At 47.3% G+C, this 20,191-nt stretch overlaps 1 protein-coding gene across 1 annotated transcript in view; it reads right to left on the reverse strand.

The window, feature by feature from the left end:
* Positions 1-20,191, reverse strand: part of LOC138567571 (zinc finger protein 271-like) — a 359,962-nt gene that overhangs the window by 129,987 nt on the left and 209,784 nt on the right. The window contains exons 6-8 of the mRNA XM_069645925.1: positions 10,573-10,662; positions 1,131-1,223; positions 294-374 (exon numbers count right to left, since the gene is read on the reverse strand). Of these exons, the coding sequence (XP_069502026.1) occupies positions 294-374; positions 1,131-1,223; positions 10,573-10,662 (264 nt within the window). The remainder of the gene's footprint in view (positions 1-293; positions 375-1,130; positions 1,224-10,572; positions 10,663-20,191) is intronic.

A 20,191-nucleotide genomic window follows, 5' to 3' on the forward strand; every position in this document is an offset into this window, starting at 1 on the left:
TCATGCAGCCTCTCTATACCTGCAACATTTCTGTCATTTCCAAAGATGTGTAAGTGACCACCACAAACCATTTCCGCATCGCCGTGTCAGGCCACTCTATGAATGAACTGCAAGGATTGATGACTGAGGGAATGCCCTTGTATAGAGATAGTGGATACTCCTGTTAAGCAACATCTTCGCAAGTCGCCCACAGAACAAGGACCTGGCTTATCACAATGCAGCTTTACTGCCATCTCAGGACATTAGGCAAGGCCTGACGACGAAGCCCATGCTGTTTTCCTAGTTTTACTTACATGTGCTGCTGACCATAGGAAGGTGATCACTGACTGGCTGCTCCTCCTGTTCACTTTTAATGAGGGTTGGAGGTGGATTACCTATGTATAACAAAGAGGAACATTAGTATATTCCATTTAAAGCTTTCCCTCATACTTATCCAATGTGTGAAAACAATTGTCAATATTTTTGGATCATGATTTCTTTTTCGCAGTAATGGAAAAACCTCCACCACCCTCTCTCCTTATTTACACCTGGCTCCACTTTACTGCTTGCCCTTAACTGCTGGAGCCCAATAATGTTATCCTGCCCCCACGTCCTCCTCCACAAACCATTGTTGGCAATTCCAGGTATTACTAAGAGGCGTTATACAGCATTCCAACGCCTCCAAACCGCCTCCTGTGTGAATGTTAGCCAATGTGAGCTTGGTGACTGAAAGCCATTGTAGGGCGGACAAAGACAGCCTGCTTATAAATAATCCTAGCACCTTATTCCGAGAACTCCCTCAGGCACAGGAATCTGGCTTGCTTCATGTACACCCAGAACTCTGTCACTGCCTCCCTAATTCACCAAGAAAAACCTGTACATTTCATCACTATGCAGTTGTCAGAATGAGGCTCTTAGAAACACTGTCAGTGGTATTGCCATTAACAATTCTATACAGAGAGGTAAGGTGCAGGTAAGGGCCATGCTATATGGCAGGGGGAAGGAGAGGTAGGGCAAATACCCCATCGTCAAAAACAGAAAAAAGGGAATTCCGGTATATTTTTACTGGTGGCTTTCTCACCTTGGCATTATTGAACAGAACCAGTGAGAGCTGTCAGCAAAGGTCCATATTCTTTGTTAGTTTTACTCACAAGTGTTGCTGACTCCAGGAAGGTGTGCACCGTCTGGTTGCTCATCTTCTTCCTCACATTGCAACAGGATTGAAGGTTCATCAATTGGAAAACCTGTGTATAAGAAAAAAAGGCCATGATAGCTTCCCTCCGGACGGATTGTCATGTCTCATTTTTACAGGACCCAAAACAAAAGTCAGGTTCTGATCTATCTCAGCTAGGCAGGACAGGTTCCACCTGTCTCAGCTAGGCAGGACAGGTTCCAATCTGTCTCAGATAGGCAGGACAGGTTCCGATCTGTCTCAGATAGGCAGGACAGGTTCCGATCTGTCTCAGCTAGGCAGGACAGGTTCCGATCTGTCTCAGCTAGGCAGGACAGGTTCCAATCTGTCTCAGCTAGGCAGGACAGGTTCCGATCAGTCTCAGCTAGGCAGGACAGGTTCCAATCTTTCTCAGCTAGGCAGGACAGGTTCCGGTCTGTCTCAGCTAGGCAGGACAGGTTCCGGTCTGTCTCAGCTAGGCAGGACAGGTTCCGATCTGTCTCAGCTAGGCAGGACTGGCTCCAATCTGTCTCAGCTAGGCAGGACAGGTTCTGATATGTCCCAGCTAGGCAGGATAGGTTCCGATCTGTCTCAGCTAGGCAGGACAGGTTCCAATCTGTCTCAGCTAGGCAGGACATGATCCGATCTGTCTCAGCTAGGCAGGATAGGTTTCACTCCATATCTGCTAGGTTGTAGTGAATATCTGGCTTCTCCTCAGAAGAGCGAAATGATATATAACAATTGTAATGTAATGCATCAGATTTAATAATTCAATGATGAAAATCCAAACACGTATAAGCTCAAACAGAAAAGGAAGTTATTACCCACAGATACCCACGGAAAGGGTGGGGAACCTTTCCTTGCCCAATGTCTCTTCAACAGAATGTGGGTAACTTGGCCCTCACGGCCTCAGAACAAAGTGTTTCAGTATAAACGTTCAGTAGGGCGTTGCCTCACCCCACCGTGGCATCGCAGGCTTCGGGTGACCTGCGCCATTCTTCTTCTTTCCTTGATCTAGATGCTGGCTTTTTTTGTGCTCTTGTACCAACACAACTCACTCTATTGCAGACTCTTTTGAGTAGGCGAGTTAGTGGATGGAGATCAAGAGGGGTAACCTTGTAATTCCTTCTGGACTTTTTTCCCCACCTCTCTACACTCAAGATTAACTTCCCGTCGTCAGCTTGTACCTACACCTACCCTCGGCTTCTGCCGTGGCCCAAACGGACCTGTTAGAACCTGCATGCTCATACTTGCTATGTGTTTGTCCTTTTCCTCCTCCTAATGTCCCTTGCTGCCTGATGTTCCTGTCTCGGCTTTCCTTTCTCTTATAGATGTTATTCCCCTTCTTCTATATACCACTGTCATCTCGTCCTTGAGGTGTTCTCTCTCCAGCAACATCAGCGTGAGCTTCTCATGAGGATAGCTCAGGGGTAACGCGCTCGCCTTGGAAGCAAGACGACACAGAGCACCACAGGTTCGATCTCCGGGTCCGCGCTTAGAAACCTCTGGGTATTAAGTGTGTTATAAATAACCTATCATATCATATTATATCACTGATTTTGCCTACTCTTTGTTACTAAGAATCTCTGATGTTGCGACCTTCTACTTCTACTTGATTCTCACTGCCTCCCCATGCATCTGGGCTCCTCTCAACTCCTGACCTGATGTTACATTCTCTTCCTATCCAGAGGCGTAGACAGGGTAGGGACTGAGTGGGCAAAGCCTACCCAAAATCTGTAAATGCCCAATCAGCAGCACTGTGTGGGCATTTATAGATGTTTATGTGACTGCGGTGGGCCCAATTACATTAGCTTCAGGCCCCACTTGTTAGACAATCCTGGCTACGGCTCTGTTCCTACCACACGTCCATTTCCTTATGTTACAACCACCTCTTCCACTGCCTTAATTCTCCCAGCTCCTCTTTCTTTCTTCCTCTGTTGTTATTACCTCACTCTCATCCTTTGATGGCACCACCTCCTTCATCACCTCTTTGTCTCCCACTGCCTCCAGCTGTTCATTTCCACCCCTTATGTAACCACCTTCTCCTTGACCCATTAGCTCTTATCATCTGTTCCTGCTCTCCACTGCTGCCACTCCTTTATTCTCCTCCATCTCTATAACCTCTGCTACTTCCAGCACTTCTCAGTGTTGGGAAAGTTGCAAACTCATAGTATAGAATCTGCTTTTCTGCAGAGTGCACCAATGTTGCTGCAGACCTTGCATGAATTTTTCTCTAATATGTTAAGTGGCGTTGCAACAGAATCTAAACATCCACTATTGTTGAGGCATGTGCAGAAACATCTGTCTTAAAAGCAAAGCTTCTTTTCCCCCACTCCAAAACTTTGGGCCAGATCAGTGAAAGATTCAGGCTTACTAGATTGAAGAGATTGCATGCTAGCACTACCGTTCAGGGTTTCGGAGAGGTTTTGGGTTGGAGCGGGGTGCCAGGACCTGCTTCTAAGGAGGGAGAACATATCTATACACATAGCACATGCGTCTCCGATAAGGTGGAGTTGCTGCTAAGACAAGGGTTTTTATTCTCCTCTGGGTAGTGCCATGCATTTATATTTCTGAAGTTGTGAACTGAGAACTACAATTATGGACAGTAATGATGGCGGGAAAAGGTGCAGGTCTTTTGCCACAAATCCTGTTTGTCCCCAGGCGGCTGCCATACTGGCTGGAGCGGCTGCTTTGTCATGCCCCCTTTGCCTCATAACATAGTTCTCCAGCCTGTAGGGTGATGCCCACGGGAAAGGGCACAGTGTTTTGCTGAGAATCCTGTTTGTTCCAAGGGGGCTGCCATACTTGCTGGACCTGCTGCTTTGCCACGCCCCCTCTGCCTCATAACATGGGAGTCCAGCCTGCAGGGTAAAGCCTGCGGGAAAGGGCGCAGATGTTTTGCCGCAAATCCTGTTTGCTGAAAGGGGCTGCCATACCTGATGTTTTGCCACAGCCTCTCCTCCTCATAACACGGGACTCCAGACCGCAGGGTGAAGCCACCTGGAAAGGGACCAGGTGTTCTGCGCCTGCAGGGTGTTCAGAGCCTGCAGGAGAAAGACTGCCAAGACTGCGTTTTGTCTGCAAGTGGACCCTGGGGCACCTTATGGCAGAACTAACCTGCAGAACTAGGCAAGTGGATGCCGCCGAGAGAGACTGCGACTGCTGCGCAGGTGAGAAGCCAGGCTGGGCGAACCACTGCAACCCTAATGCAAACATTTGCAACCAAAGCTCCTGGCCCACAATTTAAAAATGACTTAAACGGCTACTAAATCCAAAGAGCATCCACTTAATACCTCAATACCTAGCAAGTACTCCCGCCATGACTCACACCCTGACACGGCCTTCTCTCTGCTATTCTCCTCTATTTCTGCTACTCTTGATGCCCTTGCCCCTGTCATGAGGATCTGCTTGAAGTCCAAATCCAAGTGCAATTCTTGGTATGACTCTGACCTAGCTACACTTAAATGGAAGTGTAGGGCAGCCAAGAGGAAATGGAGGGCTTCTTGCTCATCTTCCCCCTGGTCCAAAGGCAATACCGACTCTCTGCCACACCATGAAGAGAGTCCACATTCAAGCCCGCGTCTCTGCGGCATCTAACAACTCAGCGGAGCACTTTAAAATCTGTAAGGAGCTGGCCAACCCTGCCGCAGTCTCCACCCCTCTTCTCGCCTCCCAAGCTCTTTGCAATGCCCTTGCCTCTCACTTTATCTCTAAAACCCAGGACATCTTGTCCACCCTCTCCTTCGCTCCAACTCAACTCCCCCCTCCTTCTCTGTTTGATGACCCTCCTTCAGCTATCCTCCCTCCCTTTTTCTCCTCCTTTCCTCTCTTCTCCCCTGATGAGGTTGCTAGACAAGTCCGATCTATGAGAGCCTTATCAAAACAGGTCCACCCCTGTTCCCCGATAACCATTAAGGACCACATCGATATCCTCGCTCTGGTCCTTGCCAATTTCTGCAACCACTCCTTTGCCTCTGGATCTTCTTTCCCCTGCCCTTTTAAGCACTTCCTTGTGCATCCTCTCTTCAAGAACCCCACAGCTGATCCTTTTTGTCCGGCTAACTATCGCCCAATTTCCATTACTCCATTTTTGGGCAAGCTCCTGGAAAAGCTGGCTATCTCCCAGCTTAACATTAATTCTGACTCTGTTGGCTCTCTCCATGACCACCAATCTGGCTTCATAGCTGCCAGAAGCACGGAAACTGCTCTCCTGAATATCCGTGAAGACCTGCTCTACAACCTTGCCTCCAACATTCCCTCTGTCCTCATCCTCCTTGATCTCTCCTCTGCTTTCGACACAGTCAACCATACCATCCTGCTCAACTGTCTCTGTGATAACCTGGGCATCACCGATCATACTCTGGCCTGGCTGACCTCTTTCCCCTCTGATCGACCCTCCCAGGTCCAACTTGGGTGCTTCTTATCTTTTATCTCCCTCTCTACCTGTGGTGTTACCCAGTGGTCTAACCTCTCACATTGGCTTTTCATCCAATACCTGGCAACTCTCTCCTATTGCATTTCCATTTTCTGTGTACATTTCCAGTGCTATGCTGATGACACCCAACTCATTTGCAGGCTTCCTTCAGCCACCTCCTCTCCTTCCCTCATCTCTGATTGCCTAATCGCCATTCAAAATTGGTGTGCCGCCACCAATCTTTGTCTAAATGCCAACAAGACTGAGATCCTCCTCATTGGTTTGGTACTCCTTCACCATCCTATCCCCTCCCTCTCTGGCTGTCCTCCCTTGGCCCTCCTCCTAACCCTACCTGCAAGGCTAAGAACCTCGGGGTAATCTTTGACTCCACACTTTCCTTCTCCGCACACATCTCTGACGTCTCTAAAAAGTCAAACCTCTTACTGCATTTCCTAAGAGGCACTCTGCCTTTCCCCACCTTCCCCCAGAAGCTCACTGTATCTCAAGCTCTGGTTGTCTCTAGGTTGGACTACTGCAACAGCCTCTTTCTAAATCTACCTGCCTCCCCTCTCTGTCCTGTACAACTAGTCCAGAACAGGACTGCGAGACTTGTCCTTGGCCTCAAGCCCTGAGATCGTATCTCTCCAACTCTGAAATCCCTTCATTGGCTCCCAGTGGATGCAAGGAAAACATTTAAAAACCTCTGCATTGTCCACAAGGCTTTCTGGGGCATAGGTCCAAAATACCTTCAACTATGCCTACATACATACCTCCCCTCTTGAGTCATTCGCTCCTCTGCTTCTAACGCCCTCAGGGTCAGTCAGAAACGAGCTGGGGGTGGATATCTGTCTTCGGCTGGGGCCTCCCTTTGGAACAGCCTCCCTGCCACCTTGAAACTTGAGGAGAACCATCTCCAGTTCCGGAAGCAGCTCAAGACCTTCCTCTTTGCTTCTGCCTTTGCCCCTCTTCTCCCCTGCTGATCTGCTTTCTCTCTCAGCACTGTGCACCTGGTCACCCTATGTTCCTCGGGCACAGGTACCTGCACACCCGGCCTGCCTCCTGCACTGCCTCCAGGCTACCCCTTGCACTGGGGTCTGTATCTGTTCCCACACAGTCCCCCAGCCACTTTTTCTCCTGCACTTATCAGATACACCTTATCTGACAAACCTAGCACTTTGCCACTTGCTGGCTGCACTACCACTGTTTATTTGCCTTTATCTATATATTTATTTTACTTATTATTGTTTATTATGTACTCTCCTCTGTTCCACACTTTCCACTTCTCCCCCCTCCCATGGACGTTCCCCCCTTTTCCCTTTCCCATGCACTTGCAGGCACTTAATGTCACTGGGCCTAGTAAGATCGTGGTTTTTGTTCTCCCCTGTTCCCCTCCCTTTGCCTGGTCGCACTCTGAAACACTTGTGTATGAGCGGGATATAAATAAAATATAATTTAATTTAATTTCCTTTCATGTCACCTGCCATGCCCAAATGAAAAATCATAATCGTAAGGAGGACAATCCCAACAGGTCACTGGCCCTACCGGCAGACTCAGAGTATGCAGATCTGGAAAAGGTGCGGGGAATCATTGTTACCAGCACTTTTTTCCAGACCGGCATGCTCATAATGAGGGCCTATGACTATGATAACGTTACCATTGTGATTACCACGATCACCACACTGCATGATGCCCTGACCCCTAGCCAGTGCCCGCCGGATAGCTCCGACTTACCTGATACCATTGAGACCGCTGCAATTAGTGGGGGGCAGGGGTGGGGAGTATAGCTGCATTGATGATGGATAGCATGGATGAACCCCCTCTGGCCATTTTGCAAATCAGCGGTCCACAGGTTGGGAAGTCAATGGGGGGCGGGGGATGGTGATTGCAAGTTGGACAATAGGGGTAATGTGATCGTGCTGATGCAGGATGTGCTAGCGGGGGCCAATAGCGGCACACACTCTAGTACTAGCTCCCCCTGTCAAATCCTCCCCCCCTGGACTAGCTGCAATGTGCACCACTGGCCTGGGAGAATCAGTGGGCCATGCGTGCAAATGCAGCACTGTCCTGTTCGAGCTGGCGATATCAAAGAACCTACTCCTATTACTCCTGGAAGCACTTGGAATAGGAGGGACCACAGGGGATTTACCAACTAGTCTGGATGGTGAAAAGGGGTCCTCAAATGTATCAGGGACAGCAGTGCCAGTCAACCCTGACACTTGTCTAACTAAAACCAGCGCCACACAAATTAGGCTGGAGTATAGAGAGAGCACCAGAAATTAAAATGTCTTGTATGATAAAGGGCCTTGGGCCCCAGCAGACCCAAGTGGCCCTGAACATAGTCCGAACACGCAGCGCCCCATACCACCCACATCATTGCAGACCCCTACCTGGAGGAAAAATGGTGCACCTAGGGCCAATATCACTGCGGGAAAGACATCCAGCAGGGCTGGGTATTTATCACCTAATCTCATCGGGGGGGTCAATATATTTACATAAGGTCCAAAAACTGGTCCCAAACTACCATGAACCCAGGGAAGCCCTTGTGAATAAATGCACCCAGTGGATTTGTGCCGTAAGGGGCTGTTTATTTGTAACCCGGGAGGAGATCCTTAGTTGCACCAGGCTATGCAATCAGGGGGAAAATACTTATAACTGTTCAAACTCTGAAATACTTATAACTGTTCAAACTCTGTTGAACTCTGTTCAAATTGATTTCAGGGAGCAAAGCGTGGTAAAAGGAATATTGGACTTTGACAGTAGATGCCACCCCCCAGCAAACAGTGTATGCTATGGTACGGTATTATTTATTTATATTGCACCTATACACAGGCAAGTGTTTCAAAGTGCTCAAAGAGGGTGGGAACATGGGGAAAAAATAAACAGTCGCTCAGAGCCGTTGAAATTCTGAGACTATAGTAGTCTGCACAGGCAGAGCAAGTGCGTAAAAAGTACATTTAACAGTTTGGGAGACAGCAAATAGGTCTGACAGCGCTTCTGCAGTTTTAAACAGTGCAATTAAGGTGAAGACAAGGGAGAACAGAGCGGCGATCAGTTTGATATAAGTCAGAGCCCATTCCATGCATAAGGCTGATATACTTTCTGAAAATAGGTCACAATGGCCAGTGCTCTCTGGTGCAAATGCAGTCCCACTGGGGAAAAGGACACTGGGTAACCCCTTCTACCAAACGATCAATTGAAGAGTTAGCTGTTCTCCCAAATTTATGTGAAGAAGTCCTCACCTGGACCCAAGCTCTATTTGGGGTACAACCGGGTTTTAGGGTTGCTATATTTGATTAAATTTTTAATATGAATGGAATGCATAATTTATCACTGATGTTTTATATGTGTCATCATGTACTTTTACCTGTTAACAAGCACTCCGAAACTGAAATTCCTGGTATGTTGCGCTACATAAAGTGCCACATTTATTATTATTATTATTATTATTATTATTATTATTATTATTATTCAGAGTTCTACTACTCAGCCCAGCGACCGGAAGGATAAAAAAGGCCCTTGAATGGTCTTCAACACCAAAATGCTAACTTGGTCTTGGTATTCACAGAAAACCTGTCCCAATTGAGTTGAAAAGTACACTGCAGGGTGTGATGAATCAGAGGTGATCATCCCGAAGACCCTGGCCTGGGACCCTTCTTGTGTGGCCAGGGAAATGCAGACACTTCCTGATCCTGACCCTGGTGGTGGTGTCCTGCGGGAGGATCACATGGGAGGGGACTCAGGTCAGGAGGATTGGGAGAACCCTCTAACTAACTTCCCTAATGATCCCACAATCTTAATGGTCTACTGTAAAATTGAAGCGTTTGATACAAAAATAGCTGAGAACATTAGGGACTTCAAGGCCCATAATGCCCTCGAGACTGGGACGGAGAAGAGGAGTTCAGAGGTGCAGAACTGTAATACACAGTCTAGTGGTTCTAATGACCCACACCTGAGCGTGACTTTTAAATATTTAAAGCCCCTTCTTGTGCAAGCCATTAGGAGTAGACAGCAGCAGGGGAAGCGGCAGAAGCCGCACAGAGAAGAAGCTGGGATCACTGCTGTGTTTCCAGCGGGTCGCACGGCCCAGAGAGTCGTAAAAGTTGAAGCTTTAAGTGCAGAGGACGCGCAACGGGAAGCAGTGTTGTTTCTGGCTGTCCGATAGGAGAGAAGACCTCTTCTAGTCTGGCGTTCTACTCCAGTGGTTGGCGTCCACCAGAGTGCGTGGGAGCAAGTCAGGCTCCTGTTTTAAAAAGCATGGGCCGCAGGATTAGGACCTGAGCTGTCAGACGCCTTTCCAGATGCCACCAGGAGATTACAAGCCCGGTGGCCCGGGAAGTTAGGCGCTGGTAAAATGCAAGGCCCCATTCCCATAGAGTCCAACAGGACTCTATGGGAGTGGGGACTCAGAAGTGCCCGCACCGCTGCTAATGGTGCTGGCGCTTCCGTGAACGGTCTGCCAACCTGGCGGGCGGAAAGGCACCCGCTCGCAGAACTCGTAGTTTGCTGGTCCGGTAGCTCAATAAAACAGTTCAATACTGCTATAGAAACTGAATACACCAATGGCACTGTCTAACTCAGGCACACCTTGAACTCCATACCATGGTATGAGATTCGAAAGTGAGGAGTTATTTGGGCGCATAGGCATGCAAGATCATGATGGCATGGTCGCTGTGAGAGCAACAACCCCATATAATAAAAGTTGAATAACATAACAAGAACATCCTTGTGTGATGGAGTCCATGCATGCAATCAGGCATCACCTCTCTTTCCTGGCAAGATCCGAGACACCATGCAGCCTTAACACACCATTTGCACTGTCTGAACTCCAGCCAGCATGGGCTTGTTCTGGACATGTTAAATAACTTTCATCTATATCATTAAGGGGCAGCTTCTGTAAGCAGCAATTTAACTTGCCAAAGTGTGTGGCCACTGCATCACTGCTGCCTCCACAGGTCAACAGGTATGACCTGCTCACTGAAGTCCATGCTTTTCGATGGGTAATACTCACATGTGCTGCGGATGCTAGTATTCTGATTGTTTAAAGGGGCTTCCTCTACTTCGTTTTGTTTTGGGATTGAAGGGTTGGCGACCGGATCACCTAGGAATAACAAAGGAAGGCATTAAAGTAAGCTTATCAAAGATGTTTTTTGGCATAGTGAGTTTAACTTTCTATGCAATTGTAATTTATCTTAAGCAATGTTTGGAAACAGGAATGAAGAAAATTGTTTGCAAAAATTGGTTACTTGCATCGGTCATCAAAGTTTTAAGACCCACATACTGGGGCATAAGGGAACAATATCCACATCGATGTTGACTACTGGGTCCCAACATGTTCATTATACCAAACTGTGATGATTCAGGAGTGTGTAATGCTGGGGTCTTGCATTTTAGTGTGTGTGGGAAGGTGGATGGCGAACAGTTGTTGGAGGATTACGACGGGACATTAGAGCTGTTCTTGTATATGGGATAAGTATGTTAACTACTATATGTACTGCAATTGTTAATGCATAGGATGAATACACAGACATCAAAGATCGGAGTAATAGCAGACACTGGAATTCCAAGAAAGAGATTATTTACAAAAGCCAGATTTTGCGCAGGTACTGAGGATCGTAGCAGAGGTGCAGAAAGAAATACGCATTTTTGGCCGTGGCTTGCTAATCAACATTACTACGTCCTCTATTGGAAGTAGTCATTTTTGGAAAGAGGGGGCAGTCCAGCTCAAGTAGGAAGCTGGTGACACTGATACCTAGCTGCTCTGTCTATCTGTACTTTATACTCTAAGTGATATAAGATTTTAGCAATACACAATCATTTTGACTTCCAGTTGTAAGAGTAAGGGTGCTACTACAGATGACCTAACGTAATCTCTTGCTTTCACTGGGAATGCCTCAAAACACCTTTGAAATTGAGACAAATTGCTAAATGCTAAATGCTGAAATTACATTGTGGTAGTCTTAGACGTTGTCTTCGTTCAAACAGACCTAAAAAGTGAGCCATTGTTCAGGATGCACACATTCAAATAGTTGAAGGGATCAGGAGCAATGCGGCTGGGGATTGTGATCTATCAGTGGCTGACAAGATGCTATTTGAAGACATTTGTTTTCAGTTCCTTTCATGAGTGCATGATAGATGAGGGCAGTCTGATGGGGCTTGGTTGGAGCTGAAGGGTCCTGGTGCATATAAAGATTATTTCTTTGTATCCTGCTTTTCACCTTGTTGTATTTTTTAATTTCCAATCTTGGAATGCCATGACTTCTAGTGAACGTTTTCATCTAGGCCGGGAGTGATGGGAGCACTGTATCTCATAATCTGGTGGTTAATTCATGGTGCCTTGAAAATTCTGCAGATTGGAGAGGAAGCAAATGTCATTCATTGATGGTAGTGGTGTGATACATTTTCAACTACCGCAGGCTAGTGCTAATAGGATTTGCAGTAAAAAAAATCTGGCAGCCCAAAAGTTGCAGACCCCTGGGCTACGGGAAATCACTTTGGTGTTTTTGTATTTCAGTTAGGTTTGCGAAAGAGCCTCCCCTTCATTAAATTCTCTGGGCCCCATTAAAAGTATGGCAGTGCAGGAAAAAATGGCAGTAATGAAATGGTAACTCCGCTACCACTGCCAAAAAAGCGGCAGAATTACCGCTGACTCTAATTCTGCCAAAATCCCAATGGACTCCATAAATGGGGAATAACACCCCCATGCGTTACTACCACTCCAGTGGAAATTCCGCCAGACCAAGTGGTGGTAACAATAATTCCGTTTGGCAGTATTCCAGCAGATTTACCACCAGAATACCACCAAACATGTAATGAGGCCCTCTGTGCCTTAAAAAGCAGTGTTAGCGGTTACTATCTACTTTGAGCTGGCATCACTGACATCCATGTATATCCGTATATTATGGTGTGCAAAGTCTACTGACACATCACCAGGCAACATGGCTACCTTTCAGGAATAAAGCCGCGTACAGCAGAGAAGTCTGACCATGGTACTCTGAATAGCAGCTTCCTGGTGTTTTTCTTTAATTGAACAACTATGACATTGAATTACTATTGTATGGTTGTAACTTGGCACCTCTGACTTTATCTGCACCAACCCTTTTTCTATATTTCTTATTTTATGTTATTGATTTTAATCCCAAAAAAGAACAAATCAACATACAATCTTTGACAAAGATAATCAACCAAATTCACCATATCTGTTTTCATTTTCTTACCCCCACCCTCACCCACCCCTCCAGCAGAAACCTTACACACAACAAGGGGCATCTAAAATTCACTAAGAAACCTATTCCACACACGTTTTGCAACCTTGGAGGTCAAGTTCATATTTTGTGACTCCATGTTTTCTAGTTAACCGATCGACAACTGAGAGGACTACACAGCCTACTCTAGTCATTACCTCGTCTCCTGTACACCCGCCAGTTTAAATTTGGGGCCCTATGGTGTCCTGGTTCCATACATTTACCCTGAAATAGCGACCATTCTCCCTCCATCACCGAGCTACCTCCATGTAGTGCAGCTTTGATATTTTCCATTAAATATATATCCTTGGCCTTAGCAGACCGCTCTCTTATCCCTGGTAGTTTCTTCCTCTTCCCGTGCATAGTATGAGGGGTCGGAAAAGTGAGGCGGACAACTTTGTGAAGAATTTCCAAAAAATGTCATTTTATTAACTCAAAAGGTTGGATAAACGCCTCTCTATCCCTACCCTGATGAGGATTTCCTTGCCTAAAATAAACTAAAGGAAAAACTCTTAACAAAAGGTTTCTGTCCCTCACACTTGTACATACAACAACTCAACGAGGTAATATATGGCTGTTCAAATACAACAAAAATAACAGTTATGTTGAAAGTCTGGTAACTGGCTCTTCTTATAATCCGGGTGAATTCTCCTTCTTCAGATTCAAGCAGGATTATATTCAACAGTTCCAAAAGGAGAAGGAAATCCTGTCTTGTAAAAAAGTTCCAATTCAGTTCTTTCGGTTCCAACTGGAATTCAACCAACAGTGTAAAAATGTTCAACAGGGTTTTCCTCTTTCCACTTGTGACAAAGAGCTAATCTCAAAACAACTTCTTTTCATAAACCAAGAATATTTCCATAGTCATCTGGATTAACAAAAATGTCTTTGTCAAGATAATTGTGCCACAGTTCACAAAATACTTGTTTTAACAATGTTAGATGATTCTGCAGTAGTTCACACAACACTTGCTTCAACGATATTAATTTGTCAGGATGATTCTGTAACAGCTCACAAAAACACCTTAGTGATTCTGCCACTTCTTCTTCAAGACCTTTAACCACACAACAGTACTTCAATAACTTCCACCTGGTCCAATCACTTGGCAGGCCTACCACTAGAAGGTCCTCTGCCCTGGTGCACTCTCCTTTCAGGACAGAATAAAAACAAGTACTTCTGTGGTAAAGGTTAGCTTCCAGGCAGTTAGCAATGTCTTTTGCTTCACAACATTGAGTTTTAGTATTTCTTCTGGGAAAACAAAAAAACACATTGGTGCTATTTGTTACACACTTGTGCTTCCCACACACAATGCTGGTTATGCTCCAGTCCTTCCCAAGATCTCCTGTCAGAAGGATGGCCCTCCTGCCACTCTTGTTTCCCCACTTCTGCATTAACCAAGTACTGATAATGGATCTCCCTCACTCTTACACTTATTTGACTTTGGCAATGCGGTTTTAAGCCAGTTCCTCTTATGACCTCTTTTACATATGGGCAATATGTTTTACAAACACTTGAATTCTTAATTGCCCATTCTTGGCTTTGGCAATGTTGGTCCTTTCGAACGTGTCCTGGTATGATTCTCTTTGGCTTTTGCAATAGTTGTTTGTATTGGTCTCTCGGTTTATTGCCCTCTCTTGTTGCTGGCCTTTTACCTGACCCACATAGATATAATCACACCCTTCTCCGTTTTGAGTCGGCTTGGTTTGCAAAATAATAATGAATCTGTTTAATATCAGTTCAGGTTTCAAAACAGTGTTTATTTTTCCAATCCACTTAGTTAATGTTCTTAAGGCAGACTTGGGCAGCGGGCGGTTATGGAGCGCTCTGGTGTCACAATTTGCTAGTGAACTCACCAGGTCTGTCGTGAGAGTCCGTTTGCCTCGCTGGCTCCAGGTCCTCTGCTTGTGCTTTTCTGCACGGCCCGGCAACCTCTCCTTCTCGGCGTCCCGCAGCCCGCGCCAGTTGATAAAGGAGCTCTCCTCGCTCCTACGGCTCTCACCTGCCACCGGAGCCCGACTGACAATGGGGAAAGCTTTCAAATTGCGTGCTTCCGGCTGAGTGACCTCTGCCACTGCGGTCCTCAGGGGGGAAAGCCGCCAATCCCAATGCTTCCTGCTCCGCAACCTCTGCAAGCAAGGTCTTGGAAAGAAGAGACCCCTCCAGGACCGCCATCTGTTCAACACACGACGGTCGTGCCAGCGTCTCTGCTCTCTTCTAACTTCTGCTTCTGCTGCAACATGGAGGTGCCACAACTACTCCACCTCCTGCTACTGCTCTTTTTCATGGCCTGCACTTGAGGGGGCCTTTTATGCCCCCCCAGTCTCCCTCAGGTGTGGGCCCTTATCATTAATAGGCTGAAACTTGCAGTCTTGTGCCTCTGCAGCCCTCGTCTTCGTCCCAGTACTTTGGGCAAGCTCACAATGTCAAAATCAGCTTTTCTAACAGAAATATCAATACCAAGTTCATTTCTCTCCTTATTTATATTCCCTAAAGGATTATTATAAGGATTCAATGAAGGATTTTGCTTTACAGAGGAATGAGAGTTTCGAGGGTCTAAATTGGTAATATTTAAAGACTCATCTTTATTAGTCCCCTGGGGGGTCATGGGAGCTTTCATCTCAATGAATGTCAGTGACTTTAAAACGAGCTCTCTTACTTCCAATACATAACTGGTTATGATTGTTTTCACCCGCATTCAAATAGTTAGCTTGGGAAAATGAGAGCTCTCTCTGACAGCAAGCCATTACATATTCTGGTATCAATGATATTTCCTTCCTTGAGGAAGACAAATACCGCGTCTCACTCAACTGAGTCCTCCTGTTCCCCTGGGGCCCTTGTCCTCCCAGGTGATCATCCCCGGAAATACCACCCCCAGGTTCAAGGTCAGGAAGAGTCTGCCTTTCCCTGGCCACATGAGAGGACACTTTAGTTAGGGTCTTAGTGAGGATTCATCACAATAGCCAGACATGCTCTCGCAGCCACCAGCAAAAAGTGTGCCATAAGAGGTATGCCCCTCCAACCCTCTTCATGCTCTTCGAAACCAAATACTACCACCATGGGGCATAGGCTACGCTCCAACACATTCACCTCCTTAATCCATCCCCAGACCTCTGACCAATACATCTGCACACTACGACACCCCAGCCACATGTGCCAGTATGTGGCCTGTTCCCCACAAGCACGCCAGCAAGATCAGCTCACTGACCGGAAGTGATGTAAGTCTGCAGTTTTCTCAACACCCCTGTCTCTTGATCTACCAAGCACACTACATTTGTGTCAAGATGTCCCAAATCCAGTCTCCACCTCAGATTCTCAGAAACATCAATCTACTTGCGGGTGCCTCAGGTCTCGGAAGGGGCGTGTATGAGCTTTGCCTCCTGCCTGTTGCTGTCCCCGTTTCCATGATGTCACCCGGGTACATTTCTTGGATCGAGGCCTTATGTCCCAGCCAACTACGCCACAGATCACAGGCCTCCAGGCAGAGAATCTCTACCCCCTCCACTTCCTGCCATTGGTTGTGCTTCGTGTCCTCCCCCTGGAACATCTGCTCACTGTGTCGCACAAGTGTGCGCTGTACACAGGTCGTGGTGTCTGCACCGCCAGTTCCCAACACAGAGATTCAAGTACCAGACCGTGATCTGGATGGTCCACTTTTGGCCCCTGCACCAGGCTGAATACATACGCCTTCGTAGATGCACTTTTCTGTGTGGTGGAGACGTTAATATTGCTCCTTGTTATTCTTTACCAACGTCGCCCCACTTTCTCAGGGGTGAGCACTGCCTGACCCGCGCTCACCACTCTCTCTCCTCCTTACATCGCAAGGCCTTCACTGGTCTCCTCCCGTCTTGTCCTGCAGCCCTGTCCTGGGCTCCTCTGTTCCCAGATCTCTGCTCGTTCCTACCAGCTCTCTGGGCCACACCTCTGCGGCCCGCAGCACCCCGGTCTCACCAACACCTTTTCCGGCCTTCTTTCCCCTGCCACAGGCTCTCCTGGTGCCCCACTCACAAGGCCACCGTTGGCTCAGAATTCCAGAGTCAGTCACAACTGCAGCACCTCGCAGGCCTGTCACCGCTACACTCCTCGCTTCTCTCTATGGGTGTAGAAAGCACTGGTTTTGCTTGGAGGAGCTCACGCGGGGTCCGACTTGATCTGCGGGCCAGGACACCTTCTAGCACACTCAAACTGTCTCGGAGGGATACGTTATAAGTGTTCTCGGGCGGGATATGGCCGCGCTTGTCCTTATGCAGCCATCTTAGTCCACCCACCCCTGGTGGTCTTTGCAACAACACTTTTCATGACAAAGTATAACAATCAAACCAACTAATGGCGCGCATGGGTTCAACCAAGGGGACATTTCACCAGTGATTTCATACCTCATTCACATGTGAATTGAAGCGCTTGCAACACTGGGTTGAACCAATCACACCCCAATGGGTCTTGAAACACCTGTGTATAGGCGCGTTACAAATGCCATATCATATCATTAGGCAAGGGAGAGCATATGCAGCCAGATTCACTTTGTTCTCTATGGGGCAGGTCAGAGGCAGAGCTAAGGCACCATGAGAGCTCGGAGACAGCAAAGATCCTTTTCACCATGTTGGAAACTCACAGCATTATTAGTTTCTGTCCCAAAGAGACTACTATAAGAGCAAGAGTCCCTTGGTATTGCTGTGAGTGTAAGAGGAAGGACACTCCACTTGGAAATATCCCCATTGAGTTGGAGCAGGAGGCTTGGGATCCACCAATCCCCTAATGGGATTTGCCCTTACATGAAGTGGGAACCCCCAATCTGTTGTTTACCTGTTGTTCAAAGTCCCCATCCCTAGGGATGAAGATGGTTGATCAGAGGAAGATGAGAGACATTTCTCCTAAAGTCCCTGCAGAACGCAAGGGACATCCTCTGGAAGAAACCCGAGATTGCCCACAGCTGAGGACCGAGAGACAAGGAGACTTATGTGCCCATTGAAGGACCATGTACCTGAACAGGCCTCAGTTACCGTAGTCTGCAGGGAAGAAATCCCAATAGAAGTCCAGCTATGCATGGTTCTCTGGGAACGGACCTTAGCCCCCGAAGTCCAGAAGCAATATTTTGGCAACTGCTGTTTCTCAGTAGGGCAAAAAGGACTTTGAGGCATTTCGAGACATGGCGCTATCGAACTAGTGCAAAGACTTTATCTGAGCCATAGAGCCACATCACAAATGCTTTGGATATCCTTCTACAAGGGTGCGCCTGTCCAGCTGCTTCTCAACTACAAGGCATGTAGCTATGACCTTCGGCTTTCACCCAGATCAGGCCGCCGATGAAGACTGTTGATCTGAATTTTGAACTTGTAGAAAGCACATTGAAGACCAGCTTGGCCCTGTTGTGCCACAAACAAGAGATTAAGGTAGTGCACTTGTGGGTTAATTTTCCTTTTTCAGGAATCCTAGGAACCCTAATCCCCTGGCTTTCTTTTGGGTTCTAAAGACTGCCTAGATTCCTGTACACTATGTTGGCCAAAAACATTTAAATAATTTCGGTTTATGTTTCCCTTTTTCCTTTAACTATTTTCCTATTTTTTATAATGCTCCCACAGCGCAATACCTAGTTTAGCTGAGTGGCTAAAGGTGTATATTCATCCTATTTTCCTTTGAATTCTGCAACATTGTGGGCATCATTATAAGTGATATGGTAATGGTACAAAAGGCTGCATTTCTAAATGCTGCCCGATAATAGGTTTTGTTACCCATGGACAATATAGAACACCTGCTTATGAGTGGAGGTATTTGTTAGGGAGAATTCTCTGTTTAGGCTGAATTTCCTAACCTAGTGAGTCCCCCAGCAGCTTTGCTGGATTTCTGGAGTTTGTTTTTTTCCATCCTGCCAAGAGTGAGACTCTTTTCCTCCCACTCTTGGACATGAATGTGTGTAATTCCTTTGAATGTCAATGTGTTCTATGGGCTATGGGGTCTTTTACTCCATAGGGTCTCATATGTTTTTCTATGTGTGTTACATCGCACCCTACGTGCCGTAACACTGGGGCGTCCTAGCGGACCTCCACCATAGACTCCATACCCGGGGACTGGCTACTGTCTCCCCGGGCATGTAAAGTCACCATTGGCTTTACTAGACCTAAATTTACTAACAGGACTAGTACAAACCATCTTATTGTGGACGTACTAGTAGGGGTAATTCGATTAGTCCTGGATCTGTTACTCGAGGGGGCACTGTCCCGTCCCCCCTCGTCGAGTTTTGGCTGGTGGCAGTGGAAACTACTTGTTATGTTCGACCCCGAACATAACCCTATGGGATTCGTCCCATTGTTGGAGATTGATACTTTTTCTCGTTAATCTCTAACGTACCACCGATCTACTTATCTTAAATAAGTTTATCGGATGGTATTTTCTGCCAGAACTCGGTTTGTAAAATGGCGTCTGTGTTCGTCTCTGTGACTCCTAAACCAAAGGTCGAGCCCTTTGTTCCACTTTTGGCGGGCTCTGTACAGAGACCCTCCAAAGTGGTGCCATTCTGTCTGGGTTACCACAGGAGTGTGGGAGGGGGTTAAGGCACCCTAGACCGAGTTGCCTTGCCAACTCCGGTTGCACTCTGGAGTGATTGGCCCAGGTGGTGAGCCTTCCCGCTCACCACTTAGCATGTGTTGATTGACAGCTAGGCTGAATGAATGGGGGTTTTCTGCATAAAAGCAGGGCTTTTGGGACTGGATCTTCAGAAGTCGCCACAGGACCTAAAAAATCCGACGAGGGTAACGCTGAGCCGACCTGCACGACGACACCTCCGGTGGAGCCCTGCAGAACCGACTCACCACTTCCCGATGACAGAGGAGATCTCCCTGCCGGAGAGTCTCTTCCCCTGCCTGGTGGGAACAACCAGTCCCCTTTGCTTTTTATTCGCCTCAGGACGCAGTGGTCGAATTGCCCGTGCAGAGCACCACGACAACCGGATAGCCACTACCCCTGTACCGCGACCAAAAGGTGGTGCCTTGTGACGGAGCACTCCGTGGCTGGTCTCTTCCCTGGTGGTGCACCGGACTTCACTTTTCTTCGACGACGAGATCATCTCTACTCTTGGCAAAGACCCGACGTGCATCCACCACCAGGAACAACTGCCCCCGCCGGAGCTGCCCTCCACAACAAGGTACCGTGTCCGCCTGGCTTCCCTTTCGATCGGTTCGAGTGAGGTGTCTTAATCCTCTCCTTTCCGTTGGGTCGCCTCCAAGCTTTTCTCATTTATTGTTCTGAACTGGTTCAATCTGCCGAAACAATTTGCTACAAAGACTTGAATGCATCTCCACTAGAGACTTTTTGGGACATATCGCCTTGCCTCTCTCCGAGTGGGCCTGGCCTCTGAACTTTATGATCTATTGTGGTTCTTGCCTTCTTACCGTACAT

This window comes from Ambystoma mexicanum, chromosome 2p, assembly GCF_040938575.1.
Source record: "Ambystoma mexicanum isolate Mex_15411 chromosome 2p, UKY_AmexF1_1, whole genome shotgun sequence".
Classification (NCBI taxonomy): Eukaryota; Metazoa; Chordata; class Amphibia; order Caudata; family Ambystomatidae; genus Ambystoma; species Ambystoma mexicanum.